At 38.2% G+C, this 17,439-nt stretch overlaps 4 protein-coding genes across 4 annotated transcripts in view; 2 read left to right on the top strand and 2 right to left on the bottom strand.

The window, feature by feature from the left end:
- Window positions 1-17,439, bottom strand: part of LOC134816708 (serine/threonine-protein kinase Tao-like) — a 585,630-nt gene that overhangs the window by 260,639 nt on the left and 307,552 nt on the right. The window lies entirely within an intron of this gene.
- Window positions 1-17,439, top strand: part of LOC134816834 (uncharacterized) — a 57,848-nt gene that overhangs the window by 30,362 nt on the left and 10,047 nt on the right. The window lies entirely within an intron of this gene.
- Window positions 148-17,438, top strand: LOC134816780 (2-oxoglutarate and iron-dependent oxygenase domain-containing protein 3-like). The gene is made up of 9 exons (XM_063825773.1): window positions 148-314; window positions 1,392-1,503; window positions 1,681-1,786; window positions 2,710-2,828; window positions 3,189-3,253; window positions 3,402-3,483; window positions 3,618-3,749; window positions 5,005-5,128; window positions 16,496-17,438. Exons 1-9 carry the CDS (start codon window positions 271-273, stop codon window positions 16,660-16,662), a joined length of 951 nt encoding a protein of 316 aa, XP_063681843.1. The 5' UTR covers window positions 148-270; the 3' UTR covers window positions 16,663-17,438.
- Window positions 9,922-12,869, bottom strand: LOC134816781 (uncharacterized). The gene is made up of 3 exons (XM_063825775.1): window positions 12,704-12,869; window positions 12,334-12,435; window positions 9,922-12,125 (listed from the first exon to the last, which is right to left on the bottom strand). The coding sequence occupies exons 1-3, from the start codon at window positions 12,777-12,779 to the stop codon at window positions 11,965-11,967; spliced, it is 339 nt and encodes a 112-aa protein (XP_063681845.1). The 5' UTR covers window positions 12,780-12,869; the 3' UTR covers window positions 9,922-11,964.

Below are 17,439 nucleotides of genomic sequence, written 5' to 3'. Positions count from 1 at the left end.
TGTGGATTGCACGTTATATTTCAGGTTTATATATTTGAATTTGATATTATTTCGTACAGATAGCTTGTATAATTGCTTACAGTTCAATTTGATGAAACTTGATAATCTTCCCAAATCGAGATTATTATGTACATTGAACATCACAACAGGCACATGATGGTTATATGAAACAATGAAATAAAGAAAGTGTCCCGGTAACCTCCTCTCATTATAAAAGTAATATTGTAACGCTGTAACGCTGTAACACTGTAACGCTGTTACAACGCTGCAATGAAAAAGAACAAGAAGCGAGGAACTGGTGAAGCAAAGCCCAGGTTTGCCTAATTAAGTGTTGCTATGGTAACTTCCCTCATAAGTGCCATATTCTGACACTTACACGTGCATAATTTAATATAACATAATTTAATTAATATCTCCATCACTTTGTAAACACTAAACATGGCAGTTTTCAATCAAATGTTGTTGTCACGAAAACAGGTTCTCAAAGATGGTATAAGGTTGCTTTTAATGCTTTCTGCGTGGTTATTACTGTGACAGTTTGTAGTGCAGTTGAATGCGACTTAGGGGAAATAAAAACTAAGGGGCAGTGGAATATGATCAATCGCAATGGTACGAAGGAGCAGTAAACAAACCAATGAAAGTAACACCAGTAGACTTTGCCAATGAAGCAATAAATGTCCAAAAGATCGTCAGCTCACTATTTCTTATGCTATGTGACTTCTTCTCTGCAATATTACATTTAAATACTTGTCGAACTCGTCTGTGAAAGATCGTTATTGCCGACCGCTCAAATTTTTGGTTGCCAAACACGCCTCGATTGAAGTTTGATATGACAACCTTGAGATATACGCCTCATTTTCAATTCAGCAATCACGTCCGGCAAGATAAATGCTCGTTTCTTGGTTGGGGGGTCGTTCAAATATTACGTAATCACTTTTTGGCCCATTTTCAACCCCCTTAATAATCAATTTTACGCACTGTGTTAAAATTACACTACGGTAATCATTTAGAAAGCCCCTCCCCTCACTCTTTACAGATTACGTGATATTGTAAACGATCCCTAAATAGTGAACTTCGTGGGCGATACTCAATGTCTGTAGTACACCTTAACTTCAACTTCATAATTACTCACTATTGGAATTTTAGTTCGGATTCTTCACTTTTCTGGGAAATGGTGGGTTGGTCCTTGTCAGATACTGGTACCAGTACCGAGTACCGACGCACTTAAACCTCAAAACGCAACTTAATGATAGTTTTCAGATAGCAATACCTGGCATAATCGTATCACAGTTCCCTGATTTATTAAAGTAAGTCACATGATTAGAACACCTCTGTAATCCAGGTCACGTGATATTAGCAGGTAACACTGTAACACTTCCTCACAACTTCAGCTCGCCCCCAGACGACAGTCCACAAGCAGTAATCATCAGTCTCCCTCGGATCATAGTCACGTTTCTAATCGCGGGAGCGGCCATCATGTACCGGCTACAACCACTGTGGAAGGTAAATTTGGAAGGACTTGTTAATTAAAGAATACAAATTTCTAGCTTAGAAGCTCTCAGGTTCTTTTGTATTTTCAATTTGGTTAGTTTTTTAAACGTAATTTTACAGTTTTGAAGAATTCTTGTATGAGATGCCCAGAGGTAAGAGGCATTATCATAAATCTTATCTTATCTTTAGGAGGACCCTCATGTCATGGATCTGGCTCTGTGGAATAGTACTGTGGGAACAGCGGGGGTAACACAGGTGCTGCCCTGCTCACCTGATCATAAGGTCGAGTACACTGGTATGTTGTTATCTCTTTTAGTATTCAAGGTATTAAATTGTTTAGTATTAAATGTATGTTGGAGGCACGTTTACATTTGTAATGTGTTTGATTCTGTACCATGGTATATTACATATGGAACAATCTGAAGTTTAATATAATATATTGTATCCGTTATGCAAAAACAAGCATGGCTCAAAGATAAACGGGACTTCAAACCTTTACTTTCAGAATCATCTCAGAAATATCAGAAATATAACCGATTTAAAATTCTCCTATAATATTCTGTTAATATACGTTGACTGGTTAAGACGTTATATGCACCATTACTCCGATTAATATTTAAAATTTTACGATCGTGGTATTTTATTTAATCTCATGTCTGCTCCGCCCCTGGATAGTGGATCAGCGTCGCCACCAAAGAAATTAGCTGATTGGCTGGATACTAATTGGTTCATGCACTTTGCACTCCTATATCGTTTTTGTTATGAATTTATAAACACATCGGTAAGTTGTGTCTGACTTGCTCTGTCGACTGTCAACTTATGTCTGACTTGCTCATAAATAAGATCAAGATGATAGCGGTATTACCATTTACCAGGTGGCAGGTGTTTCATAAAATTTTACGGAAACTTTGTGGATCTTTTAAATTTGACAGTATTCGGGTATTCCAGGAATCTGGCGGAAGGGCTTACTATTTATTTGAGACCAGAGACCGGCATCCCCAACAACAAAAAGTGGGGGGTGGGGGGGGGCAACAAGTATGAAAATAGCTGTCACGTAGGCTTTTTGTAAAAATTAGAGGCTCCTGAAATCCTAATAATTAATTCTGAATTCGCATTTCCACTATGGATCCACCAGACAGACAGGTAAATATTGTTTTCTATCTAAAGATCTATAATATGTTATGTTATTTGTCGGAAGTTACAATAACATTTGTTTAGGATGCGAGGCAGTGAGGTGCGGGAGAATGGTGTTAGATCGCCTTGTCACTGCAGAGGAAGCAAAGCAACTCATAACTATTGCTGAGAAGGGAATGGCACTGGGCGGTGGTTCTGGTGGGGTAAGATTTTTGTAATTTGTAATTGATTTTGTAATTTGTAATTGATACAGTGAAACGTCAAATTCCGGACCTGCAAACTCCGGACTAAATAAAACTCGGACCAGGAAAATTTCGAATTTTTGCAAAAAGTGCCGAAATTTTGATGCTAAGATAATTTGGGTGCCGGAAATAGGTGCAATTTTTTGAAAATCATGCCGGATATTTGATGTTTGTGTCAACGGTTCCTAACTGGTCCGGGGTTGGCAGTTTCACTGTACTCCCATACACATATTATCATGTCATATTCCCAAACCCGAACTGTACATATATGTTTCGTCAGCTCTAATTCTCACTAATCTAATAGTCTACTTCTTATTCTAGGCTACTATACTAGATCTACACAGTGGAGCTATATCTGTTGGAACAAAGTTCGCTGATGTACGATTGTGAGTCTGCCCTGTTTTACTCACATAATGGTCTTGACACAACTGTTTTACGTATTTCCAGTCTAATAGTTCACCACTATCTTGCTTGATAACATGATCTTCCCATAACCGCTTATTTTAGATTCTCTTGTAAATTTCAATACTCCAGGCTGGCTAACAAGAACGGTATAACGGAGTTATTTAGCTACGAAGATCTTAAATTGTACCGTTCTGTCAAGAATCGAATACAGGTACAGATCATCCTATAGCTCTATAGTAATTGGATTGTTGAAATGTTTGATTTTGTTTAAAGTACTCCAGGCTGAAGGTTGATGTCCTTTTTCTTCAATCGCTTTCAAATTTCAATAATAATTTCAAATTTTAGTTGGAAATAGAAAAGAAGTGGAAGATAAAGACTGGAAAACTAAAGCTGACGAAACCAACTTTCTTTTCCCGGATGACTGACAAGCCTCCAACCACAGTTCATGATGAATACTGGCACGTTCACACTGACACAGTAAGTATCTCTCGATATTTGGAATGTTCAAGGAGCTCAGCAGTTCTAGAGGAACGTGGAATTGTGCAGAGCCTCCAGCACTTTGGTCACGTGACTCAAATTATCTTAAATGGAAGGCGCGAAGATTTATTTAATGATTTTGCTGCGCTGGTCAGGCACATTGACATTTAATTTATTTAATTATTTAATTTATTATATTATTTATTGCATATATGCGCGCGCGCATACGTATAATTTATATGATTCAGAAATTTTATTTGGTAAGTTTCTTTTATTTAGCTTTTCTGGATGAATCAATACAAGTAAACATTTCGTTTACCCAGCATCGTGATAATTACCTGCACTACTTTATTTATTCTACCTCCTCCTACACGAGGAATTCTTAACACGTGGCTACATCACGAGTTACCCAGAATAGTGATATTTACCGGATACTTTAATTTTTCTCGACAATTTGTCCCTCTTTGTTGTGATATGTTTCATTCTCTATTGCGACCAGTTAACCAGTTATTAGCTTCAGCCCACTTATTATCTTCTAGTAGTCTATATAGACCCTCTTTACTTTATAACCTCATGGTTGTGGCACTTAATTCTAGGGTGTTTTAGTCATTAACAGTTAATCTTCCGATTTTACGGTCTGTCATACGTTCACTCAGCACATGTACTGATTACCTGTATTAATCACTAATCTCCATCTCTTTGTTTTTCCCAGCCGCTAATCTGTAGCTCACTTTTAATCGACCCAGTTTAGACCTCATGTCATTTAGATCTTCTATGTTGAGACAAGTTTTCAGATAATGGTTTTATAATTACGGTACTGAGCTGTACTATTTATCACAACTACCTTTTTATATAAGTATATAGCACACTTCACAATCGACCCATCTCTAGACCCAATCATGCAAATGAGTTTATGTCACCATCACCTGCAACAAGAGTTTGTTACCAGCATCACGGACAAAGGATAGGACAAAGAAGACACTATCTGCCACACTTATAGAGCCTGGCAAACTCTAATCAAAGGTAAGTCTGGCAGTGGTTCACACTCTGTTGATATCTCTTTAATGAGACTTGATTGAGGCCTCTCAACTTCCCTAGTTGAGTGTGTCCCACAACCAAGCTCATTGCCTAGAAGTCCTGCATTATTATAATGAACCTGGACATACGTGGCAAGTATAAGCTCTTGAAACCAAACCAAACCAAACCAAAACATTTCGTTGTCCTTTCAATTGCCTCTCACACTGTTTGGTTTCAGGAACAGTACGACAGATTTCACTACACGTCCCTGCTCTACCTCAACACATACACCACTGACTTTATGGGGGGCAGGTTTATGTTCGATGCTCCTGGGTTCAACAACACCGTCCACCCTAAAGCAGGTACGTTTGGTTAACCCTTGTTCATCTTACATGTTTAAGTCGACTAGGACTGTTCAAATGAATTGGACGATGGAGATACATTTTTGCTGTTTCTTTATACGAGAAGACGAAACGGTGATAATTACACACTAAAATCAGAAATTGTATCTTGATTTTAAGCATAATAAGAATTATAGCTAACTTAAGCCTCTTAGACTTAAACACAATTTTTGTCGTCCATTTTACAATTATAGATTTCCAGAATCGAGCAATCTATTCACCAATATTTTCTTTCTTGTATTGGCTTACCTTTTCTTATTTCTGAAAAAATAAGTCCAATCTGAAGTATTGGTGATCTTATTCTTCTCCTGTGATCATAGTTAAGATGGCAACTATAAGATAGAGCATTTGAGCCCTGTGCTTACCCCGGTAAAATTTGTATAAAAAAGTTAAACTTTTAGTTTTTACCGCATTTGGTGAGTCGTTTCCTCGCGTTTATGAAGCCGATAATCCTTGGGAGTGAGTAGATGAGGTATTGGTGATTACTGCTGGAGACGTTTTACTAGCGTTTTTGACATTAGAGCTAACATAGAACATTATTTCATTATTTGAAGATGAAGTTTCTGTATTCGTTCCAAACATTGAACAATATCGATGTAAATCGACTGAACACCGAATAGACTGGAGTAATACAAGTTTTAGTAGCTTTTAGATCTAGACGTGATATAAACTTTAGAAAAACCTTAAATCCGCGTGATATGTTTTCCACAAAATGTGGTACAGATTATACTTCCCTAACCATGGCCAAGTTCATACCTGAGTACTTGACTAGGAACTAAGATCTACCATCTCAGATATTGTGTTGTTTGCTAAAAGTTTCCTAAAATGACAGGATATTAGAGTATTGAGTAGGCGTGGTAGAAAAATCCGTATTTTCCGCTTTGAAAAGACAAAGAAAAATTATCAGTAAAGTGATTCAACAAGTTTCTGTAACACCTCACACTTTTTCATTCTCCACTAATCACTACAGAGAATACAGCTGCTACCCAGGGTCCACGTCATTGTATTTTATTGAGAAACAGATAAGTTTTATTCGAAGAAAAGACATCAATGTTGAAACAAAGATGCGCTATAACTTTGAAATTACAGTAAATCACACTTTTTACGATAACTCAAATAATAAACCTTCTGTCCACCAGCTGGTCCATTTCAAAACTTGTAAAACCGCTAAAGATAGATCTCACAAGTCCACCTATCACTAGATAAAAGACAGGATCCTCATCATTAGTCGGGACTGTCACTTAAGAGTTGCCAGATCCCGCATATAAAAGAAGAGTTTCTCGTATTTCTGATGATTATTTACATTGATTTCTAAAATCTATATCGAAGAAGTTTGTTCCTTTGGCTCCCAAGATGTTGCTTCTAATTTGTCTCTTGAGTCTGATGTTAGCTTCACCCGCTCTGAGTAGTGAAATGAGGATCCTGAGCTCCCCTAACAATCCTAAAGTGACCAGTCCCCCGCCGTGTGCTACCACCTGCTCTGGCGTATCTACTGAAACTGAAGCATGGCGGGCTTGGGAAGGAAAAGGAAACAAATGGATCCATATGGAAAAGTGCAGATTTGTAGATTCGCCAGTATTCACTGCTACAATGATAGGTAAGAAATGCCCCGCCGTCCACGTGTTTGCTATTAAGAAAGACCTTGTTGACCTAGTCACAGTGGGAGATGCTGCACCGATAGATCTCTCCCATAACAAATGTCACGTGATGTGGACTGCTAGTGGCTTCAACTGCTGAGAAGAAACAACCCATCATTGACATGGAATTATTGTTGAATATTTTTTAATATGGATTTTAGTTTTACCTGTAAATTGCGTTTTATTGTTTTGACCTTATGTGATAAATACATGGCCCACAAAACTTAAGATCATTTTAACTTAATTTCGTCTTGGATTCTGTTATGCCTGGATGTTAAAATGAATCTGAAATCTGATATTTTCTCATCTTAACGCTGACACCAAGCTCTAAGGTTTACCCTGCGTTAAGACTGCCAATTATCTGTACAGAATTAAGTTTGCTAAAATAACAAGATATTAGAGTATAGTATTGCGTAGGCGTGGTAGGTAAAATCCGGATTTTGCCACTACGAAAAGGTAAAAATGAATGGTTAATAAAGTCATTCAATAATTACGGTTTCTGTAACACTCGTTAATTCTTCACCTGTCACTGGGGATAAGACAGCTGCTACGCACTACTCAGGGTCTACATCATGGTTGAAACAAAGTTACAAAGATGCGCTATTACTCTGTGAATCACACTTCTTACGATAACTAATATGATAAACCTTCTGTCCAACAAATAACAGCTGGTCCATGTCAAAACTTGTGAAACCGCTTTAGGTAATGCTCACTTAGTGTGTCTGTCAAACACCGCACACAAAAGTAGAGTTATAGCCATTATTTCTGATGATTATTTATATTGATTTCAAAAATCTCTCGAAGAAGTTTGTTCCTTTGGTTTCCAAGATGTTGCTTCTAATCTGCCTCTTGAGTCTGATGTTAGCTTCACCCACTCTGAGTGAAGTAAAGATCCTGAGCACTATTGACGGTAAGACTGGTCCCCCACCATGTGCTATCATGTGCTCTGGTGTATCTACTGAAACTGAAGTATGGGTCAACTGGACGGGAAAAGGAAACAAATTTATCCATTTTGAAGAATGTGGATTTGTAGATTCGCCAGTATTCACTGCTACAGTAATAGGTTATAAATGCCCAGCGGTCTATGTGTATGCTACTTATAAAGGCTATGTTGATTTAGTAACGGTGGCGGATATTACCCCAAAAGAGCTGGTTGATAATAGATGTCACGTGTTTTGGACTGCCAGCGGCTTCAACTGCTGAGAAGAAAATATTATTGGATATATTTTAAATATGGATTTTAGTTTTACTTGTAAATTGCGTTTTATTGTTTTGACCTTATCTAAGAAATAGAATAAGAACGAACCGCAAATTTAAGATCATTTCAACTTTAGCTGGTTTAATTTCGTCTCGGCTTCTGTGATGCCCGGATGTCGAAATGAAGGTTTTCCTGTTATTTGATATTGTCTCCGGCCAAGATCCCACACTAGTGAGCTAAAACCTTGGTGGCTCGGAGATCAAGAGCTTCTCAAACACAGAATTTGGGGTGTCATCATTAAAACGAGACAAATCTCCGAGCCACCAGGGTTTTAGCTCAATAGTGTGGGATCTTGGCACCACTTCAAATCTTGATATCCCGATGATGTTGCTCCGTTCTGAAAACGCTGCAGCCTCTAACCAGACAGAAGAGAAGAACACGCACATCGTAGAGCGGGTTATTTTGGGAAGCTGGTGTGTCCTGACCTTTCTTTTTGCCCTGCTTGGAAGCATCCTCACTCTCTACGGTTCCCTAAAGTGTAAAATGATCCGCCTCAACTGTGTCTCCAGGGCCCTGATCAACAACATAGCATTCGCGGATCTGGGCTTCTCTCTTTTTGTCAACCTACCAGTTATACTGGCTATCTTCAACAATAAGTGGATTTTCGGGGATCTCCACTGTAAGATAACACAGGTGTTTGAAGAAGTGTTTGCATTTGCAGATTTCAACATGATCCTTGCTCTATCCCTGTCAAAGCTAGCCCTGGTAACGTACCCACTCCATGCCAAGACCTGGTCTCATGCTAAAGGTTACGCCATCGTGGGCCTCATGTGGGTCATAGCCATCATTATTGGCTTCCAGACAGAAATCTTCATCTCCATCGGTTTACAGAACATGTCAAGTTTTGACCAACATGACGGCATGTACATGTGTATCCTGGAGCCTGATCACGGACACAGTGCTGTCTACTATCTGGAGGTAGCAGAGTTTACTTTCCTAACCCTCCTCCCTGCCCTTGCTGTGACTGTGTCTTTAACCCTCCTCCTAGTGCTAGCTAACAGACGCCACAAGGTAAAGAAGGAAGCTGTTCTTGCTGTGGTTCTCATCTCTGGGGTTTACTGTGTCTGTGCTCTCCCACTAGGCCTGCTCTTCGTCTTCAAGCTGGATAATGTGAAGGAGATGCGACAAGTTGCTTATTTCTCTCCCTTTTTGAACAGTGCTGCTAACTTCCCCATCTACTGCTTGTCTCTGAGATCTGTAAGGAGGTTCGCATTGAAGAAGCTCGGGTGGATCAGTGGTTCCTGCAGCAAAGAGCCGACACCTACTCGCCTGAACAAACTGCTGGCTACTTCCAAGTTCACTAGCTCTACAGCTCGAGTGGACCATAGAGTGGGGAACCTCAAGATTGCTTCTACCCCTGTTTAAAGATTGACAGTGAAGTCACCGACTCGGCAGTGACGTCACTGATCCAGCACAGAAGAGAAATAAATCATAAACCAGTCTCATCGAAACTTAAACTGATTTTTTCCCTCTGACGCAATTGTTTTGACTAACCCTATTGTTATTTTTCATCGGTACATCAAAGCTCACTCGATTAGGATTTGACTGAATTCCAGCCCTGAGACGACTGTTCAATGTGTTGATTTCTCGGAAGTTATCTATATTTTCCGAATAGTAGTTAGTACTTTTCCAGTAGTATCCTTAGTTATGAAAAGTGGTTTTTATCGGTTTTGAGTTATTTTATCTTTATCTTGAATTCTTACAATCGCATTTTACTATTAGTGGTATTTGTTAAACTATGTTTGTAATATTCTCAATTTCTTGTTTGAAGTTTCAATTTCTTTACGTAAGAGAATTATTTTCATTCTTTATTAACAGGAGAAAAATTATTGATCTATCCACTACTCATTTTCTGATTTAGAAGAATAATTAACCATACACGAACGGAGATAACTATGTAAATTATTTTATTAATTATGTAATTTGGACAAAAGTGGAAGTAGTCCTGAAGTCGGAGGTCTCCCTTTGAGATTGGAACTTGATGAGTCCTAAATTGTAGATAAGTATTTGAAGCAACTGAGTACACGTGAGAAATTTGTGCAGACTAAACCTTTTGGTAATCTTCGTGAATTGTTTGGGGCCGCTATGATTTAACTTTCTGCAGAATCCAGATGCATAGACGATGAAATTTATCTTATTATTTGTTATCTGCTAGAAAAAGCTCCCATTCCTGCTCATGCTAATCGCACTATGACGATTTAGCCGGTATTATCAAGTTTACGATACAGGGTGGCCTAAAGTTAGAGTGCAAATGTTAATAACGGAACCATCCTGCATAGTCCGGCCCATTTGCAATTGACATGCTGTAATCTCTTTTTGTAGAATTTAATTTTAAAGGTATTAAATTCCTAAATTCCTTAAAAACCACACCTAATAATTTTATATTGCACATTCTGTCTCACTCAACATAACTGGAACTCTAGTTTTGATTTTGGCTTTTTCTCACAGAAAAGCTTGTAGAATTAAGAAATAAAAGACAGTATATCTCTGGTGTATAAAATTAAATTAAGCTAAAGAATACACGTGTAAATAATAGACAACATTGTTCTCATTTTACGTTTTCTTTGACTTACTAAGTACTCATGCAGTTGAACTTTTAAAATGTAGATCAACATTGAAGCGAACAAATATCTAGATGATACGTTAAAAGTCTTGCAATCTAGAAGATTTCAGCAAAGAAATATGTTCGGAATCAGAGTGGAATCCCCGAGTGGGGCATCCCCTTTGATTTGTGCGGTATCGCGCTGGACTGATTTCAAGTTTTGTAAGGTTTAGAAATCTTAGTTAGCAGGAAACTGTGTAGAAACCTTGCTGACGGAGTACAAGACTTTCAATTACGAAATGTGTGTTTTTGAAACGAAAGTTCGAAATCTGTTCACATCACGATTTTTTTCCGTGCACATAAATACTTTGTATATTAAATATCTAAATAAATTATCGATATATGTATCTAAATAAATAATTAATAACTTAATATCTTCTCAAAACATCAAAATTAATTAATAAATCTAGCATATTCCCAAGTCAGCTTTTTCGGCTGTTTTTATCATTTTGGCTGAAATTCTTGTGGGGTGACGAAACAGCATGCGTTCAATTCAGCCAAAATGCCCTAAAAACAAGCTTTCAAAATGCCCTTTAAACTAGCTTCCAAAATGCCCTAAAAACAGGCCTTCAAATTTATGTTACTGATACCAGACATTCAAGAAATGACAAAGTTCAAGGCAACAAATACACCTAGCTTTTCAGGTATGGACTAGGCTTTTTCAGGTATGGATTAGGCAATAGGCAGACAGAGGCAGCGGCACTTAGCATCGCCAGTTCTACAAGGAGGTCTACAAATTACCCTGCCCTGGCAACCTGGGAATAACACTATATAAACATCCAGTGTGTATAAACATGTTTATAACCAGACTTATAAACAATAAACATGTTTATAATTGGACATATAAACAATAAACATGCTTATAATCGGACTTATAAACAGATTTATCTAGCAAATTGGTTCTTAAAATCGTTAAATAATAAATGCCCTCATGCGGTACCCAGCAAAATTTAAGTTTGATCAACACGAAATAAATAACAATTGTTAAAATTTATCGGTTTGGTTTGGTTTGCATAGCAACCGGATAAGGATCATCGTCGGCCTCAACCGACAATTTAAAAAACTGAACATTTATCCTGTGCTCTTAACAAAGCGAATTAGTTTAAACAGGGATTTAAAAATCAACCTAAATCTAAAAAAATCGTTAGTCAAAAGCAGGATAGCTGCTCGTAAAATTCAATGCGTTCGATATTTAATTTAATGAGTCCACAACGTAAAAAAACGTGCGCTCGGCTCAAGCAGTTCGTTTTGTTTCTAGAAATCTCTTTTAGTTCTAGAAAGTTCTGGAAGTTTCTTTAGTTTACTTGCCGTTAGGAGGGACGTAGAAGAATGCGGCCATGTTGTGCCTCTTGGGGTGTCCTTTAGTGGTTCTCTGGTGGTGTCGTCTTTTGTGCAGGGTTGATCTCTTTTGGAGATGGGCAGAGGTTTCGTCAATAGTGTTTCCCATGAGTTCGAATTCAGCTGAAAAAATGTGAGGATTAGTAATCGGATTTAGAGAGTTTAAATTTGAACAGATAAAATGGATCGAAAGATCAAAAAAAGTAGACTGGGTACCTCTGCTGAGCTACCAAAGTTTACGGTCATTATAGTTCAATAATCATTCAATTGTGTAATGAAATCCTATCCATATCTTCATGTAGATTGTGAAATACAGAACAAGATTACGTACCTAATTTTTGTTCGATAAGGCTGGGGAATGATCCTTCAAGTTCAATCGATCGGGGGCTTCTCTTGGCTGTCACAGTGTTATCGCTGTCAGTTCGGGGATTTTCTGAAATAATTTAGTGGTTAGTATTTTGTTTGCTACTTTGATCTAGTGGATTACTTGGATTTCTAGTGTTGTATATTTCATGTTACTCCTGAATGCTCTAAATCCTTGCATGGCTTTACTGTATTATTCGACATACTAATATTATTATCGTTCGTACAAAAGAGCCGGTTACTAAAGAGCCAACCATTTACCAATCAATAACTAATATCTAGAGGCATGTTAACAAAGTTGTAATTAAAATATATTAAATAACTGAGTAATAACCAACCTAATTTGATGGATCGAGAGTTGACAATGGAGAGGGTAGCGAAAGCGGCAAACAATGCAAAGAAGAACTTCATCATGATAATATCTTTAGTGTAGGTTTAACAAACGAGTTAATAAAAGTAAAACGAGTATCGAGTTTGGTGGTTACTATTCCGAAAAGTTGGAGAGCTGGCAGATTTGATACCATCCCCAACTTTCCATCCCCTTAAATACTGAGCTGCTGTCTTCATGCTCCTCGCTACGTGACGTCACGTTCCGTTATACGTGGAAGCCGGACCGCTATACGTCAAGCACTTCAACAACTACAAACGATACAAATGCCGCCGGCACGCCAGGATTAGCCATTGCGTAATGAGTGTTTCCTCTGACAGTGAGGGGAGCAGGAGAGGGGGAGAGAGAGAGAGGAGGGGAGCAAGTCGTGGGAGTAGGAGGAAGTGGGTGCATGGCAGTGACACCCCACTAGTGGTGGCAAGTGATCCATGGTAAATATCAGGGCCGATTTGCTAAATAGCACGAGTTTCTAATTAAATACGGTATGCTAATGTTGGGTAAATGTGACGGTAATGTGAGCTTTTCACTCCTATTGTTGATATGAGTCTCCACTTCCTGGGATATTATAAGTGTTCTTTGGAGTGTGAAATGTGAATAGACCATGAATTGGATTACCGTGCAGGAATCATTAGATTACAATTTCGCAGTTCCTGTTGTTCATGTTTAACGGAAGTCTAACCGGAACTCTCGTCATCACCCTTTTATCACAGGTCTAGTGTGGGTTGCTATGGTAACACACTGGTCTAGTCTCCATATAGTACATTTGATTATAGGGGCTCTCTCAAAATGATCTGAAATGAAGCTACTTGGAAGGCGCTGTCTACGTAAACATTAACACCGCAACTTCTACTTTAGTCTTTCACCAACGGAAATTACCGTCAGGAAGTTGCGACACACTATAGGATTAAGATATAATAATGCGTGCCTCGATAATTACGTATCAGCAAATCATAATGGAAAACAATCGACGCTGACAATGTCGAAGGGATTTGAAATTTATTCGGGACTGGTATCTAGTGCCACAGCCTCGTACCCAAGCTGACCACCTATCTTTTGACTATGTCTGGTAAATCTTTTGACTATGTCTGGCAAATCTTTTGACTATGTCTGGATTCGGGTTCTGTCTGTCCTGGATTAGTCTAGGGTACCAATCTGCAACTGTCGATATTTTGGTCCTATCTCACCGACGAAGGTTTTAATTGAATAAATTTCAGTTCAATAATTTTAAAAATTCAATTTAATAATGATATTGTTTGGATCCGTCGATGGTCAGCAATATGACAACGAAGACTCGATTTGAGCTTTCATTTTTAGATCTAAAAATATGCAAGTTTGCAAATTATTTTGCAGGACTTGCTGTTATTAATGGCAAGATAAGGGCCTATATCTACTGTTACTAAAAATAGCCATGTCAGGGGGTATTTTTGGATTGCAGACAGTGAAGCAGCGAGTTTGAGCTCTGGATTAAGAATTTTAATTACAAATTTATGTCCGGTAACACATAAAACCGGAAACACGTTACCGACCAAATGATTAGTGTAATTTGAATTAGGTTTGTTTCGGTTGCAAGAATTTCCGCTCTCCAATCTTAAAACTTAAGTTATCTCCTCTACGAAAATGCCAAAAAACCGACTTGAAGCCTGCACAGATTGCCCTAAAACTACTTTCTTTGTGTCTTAAAGAGACAGTGGGGAATTCGCTCTTTTCGCCCTCAAAGCCCAAACATTCCGACCAGAAGTCTCCCTTTCGGGTCGGCAGTCGGCACGTGCTTTCAACGTCCTTTTTTTCGTCTAAGAATAGAAAGAAAGAAAGGATTTTTAATCGTTGAGCCCGGAAAAGTGTCCACCATCAAATCTACAGAAAATCCTAAAAGTATTCTCAATCTCTTCTCTACGTAAAACTAAAGTCATATTCTGACCTGATAGTCGTCTTACAACACCTGCAAAACTCTCCCAAAATAGAAAGGTTGTTACAGGGTTGAGTGGTTTGTTAATAGTGTGACCATTAGAGTGTGACTGGAGTCCGTTTCCTCCCTCACACTGCACGCGTGCCTGGTGTTACCATAGCAACCCACGCGTGCCTGGTTCGTGAGAATCTCAGATCGTGTCCGCTTGTCAGAACAAAATACCTGCTGACAGGCCTATGACGGCTGTTTGTTGGGATGTCAATAATGTGACGGTTGTTGCAATAAATCATATGTTTGTCCGTATTTGGAACATGTTTCTTCGCTGATAAGGGGATAGGTTTGTTGATCTGGAAGGTTGGACGGGAGAAGAATTTAAATGTTTAATGTTAAGATGGTGATTTGTACGGTGATTGCTTTAAGTCTGGTATTTTAGACTCAGCCGGCGCACTAAAGACCTGGTTACGGGCCACTGCTGTCAATAATGTAGACCAGTATTGATCTGTCCAGATGAAACTAACAATATAATGGCATTCATGGCATCTTTGCATGGACTCCTGGAGCAAGCCAGGCGCTCATAATTGACGAAAAAATGTTTCCTTAATACGTACATTATCGTTAATATTAATTTAATCGCAAGTTAGCAGCACACCTTACGCTTACGTCTAGTCCACTACTTATCACCACCAATCGTCAATAAAGATATTGCAAAAATTTGATAATTTATCAAACATCCTATTTTCACGTCACTTTATCGGCATAACAACCCATCTGTCTAAGGTAATAGGAATTTCGATCCATTTTTGGCTGCATTGCCGCAAAAGGGAATGAATTCCGCTTGACTGAGGTAGGGTGGCTTTGTTATACTAATTGATCAATTACAATCAAATTACCCGATAATATTCTCACTGTCTGCTACAATTGGTGGCTAGTCACCAGACCATTCTTAGGAATCTCATGACCTTTAAAAATGCTGCTCCCGTGCCTTTAAAAATGGTTTGAAAATGTAATCTTAAATTGGCATAATTATCATATTTTCAGCTACCATTTCAGAAGGCAGTTCAACATTAATTCCTATCATTTTATCTCGTAAAAGTACGCTGAGTGCTGATTTCATTATACAGTTCTTATCGGTCTCATGGTAATTTTATCAAAACAACAGGCGGTCTGCACGAACATAATATGGCAACTTTCGTCTGATATCTGGCTGGAATTTAGGCACTCAGTAGTTATCAGACCATACTTGGGGTCTAAATCTTAGACTTCTTATTATTTCAAGTTTCCCCTCAATCTTATATTTATAAAACCAAACTACAAGCTCGTTGGTATAAACTAATCCAGCACAGCCTGTAATTAATGATATAAAAGATATTATTTTCATACAAACTGATCACTCGAAATCAGAGCTGCTGTTAAACAAAAGTTTAAATGATTCCTGTGGATTCAGCTACGAGCTGAGCAAGGATATTTTGTACCCGAATGGTCTAGAAAAGGATGGTTTAGATTTCAGTTTCTCAAAATCTAATGTAAAAAGACCACCAGCCGTCAAAGAGGCTGAATTATTTCCGTCATTCTTATGGAGATTCTGTAATACTCAAAGCAATTGCCTTAATCTTGTTCTTCGGATTCAGCGAATTATTTTTTAAACATTCAACTGTAATCTGTATGTAGATTACCATTAGAGGGGGAGGAGGAGGGAAGCGTTATTTTGTAACCAGCCTTTGTGAAAGAATTAAGGTAGGGGAAGGGGGTGGGGGGGGGGTGTGGCTGCAAGATTCAAAATAGCAGCAAGTTTTGTCTGTAAAATTATTTCTGTAACATTACTCTATACCTCCTTAGGTCGGGTCAGTATCTTCACAAGCGGAACAGAGAACCCTCATCATGTGGAGAGAGTTACCTCCGGAGTCCGGTACGCTATAACCATTCCCTTCACTTGTGATCCGGAGTTCGCTATTGGGGACCCCACCGTTCAGTTAAACTACCATGATGGGGGTACTCACCTTTAACCTTAAACTATGCAGTATCAGCCATTTTTTATTGAAATATTCGAGATTTTCTTGAATAAACTGTTTAAATGGGGTGAACCCCCTCCCGGTGATGAACCCCCCTCCCGGCACCCAGTGTTCATTTGAACGAATCCTTATACCTCCCAGCTGATCCTTTGCTTTGTACTTGACATGGTCGGTGGTGTTTGTAAATTTACAATGTTAAAGCGATTGTTTGTATTTCTAGGAGATGGAAAGGTACTTATACTGATTCAGGTTTAGTACTTAAGGAACGTTTTGAGTGGATTATCATAGTAATTTATGCGTGTGAGTTTGTTATGAGAGTGTTTTCAGTGATATCTAACTATGGTATAGTATATTTATTTGACTTATTTTATTTGGCAGTTAATAGATAATTTCATATGACTGTTCAGTATCAATGTTTTCTTTGAACTTTCATTTAGACGATATCGATAAGATAAGCTTTTGCAATATACTATATATCTTTTTTTTGAAGATAAGGGGTTTATTTCTATTTGATCAATTTACTTTTCACTTTATTCCCTGTCTGATTCCTTATTTCTTATCGCCGAATACATTACGTAATTCAACTGAAATTGACATGATGAAAACAGTAAATTGGTCACCTATTGTATTTGACGCCATTAACAAGCTGGCGAGAATGCAACTGCTTAATATTTGACTTTTTAAAAAGTCGAAACTTTGTTTCTCAATTTTGTTGAATTCCCAGGATTTCTAATTTCAGAGATAAACTTGCTCTATTTTTAAACATTTACG

Source organism: Bolinopsis microptera, chromosome 6, assembly GCF_026151205.1.
Source record: "Bolinopsis microptera isolate Bmic1 chromosome 6, MBARI_Bmic_1.0, whole genome shotgun sequence".
NCBI classification, from domain to species: Eukaryota; Metazoa; Ctenophora; class Tentaculata; order Lobata; family Bolinopsidae; genus Bolinopsis; species Bolinopsis microptera.
The sequence above is the reverse complement of the archived record's forward strand: the minus strand, read 5'-3'. Positions and strand labels throughout refer to the sequence as shown.

Bases quoted from the DNA above. Each gene is read 5' to 3' on its own strand.
- LOC134816780 (XM_063825773.1), top strand. From the start codon at position 271: ATGAAAAAGAACAAGAAGCGAGGAACTGGTGAAGCAAAGCCCAG. The intron at 3,254-3,401 runs GTGAGTCTGCCC...TCAATACTCCAG, and splicing joins AAGTTCGCTGATGTACGATT to GCTGGCTAACAAGAACGGTA. The intron at 5,129-16,495 runs GTACGTTTGGTT...ATACCTCCTTAG, and splicing joins CACCGTCCACCCTAAAGCAG to GTCGGGTCAGTATCTTCACA.
- LOC134816781 (XM_063825775.1), bottom strand. From the start codon at position 12,779: ATGATGAAGTTCTTCTTTGCATTGTTTGCCGCTTTCGCTACCCTCTCC. The intron at 12,436-12,703 runs GTTGGTTATTAC...AAATTATTTCAG, and splicing joins CTCTCGATCCATCAAATTAG to AAAATCCCCGAACTGACAGC. The intron at 12,126-12,333 runs GTACGTAATCTT...ACATTTTTTCAG, and splicing joins CCTTATCGAACAAAAATTAG to CTGAATTCGAACTCATGGGA.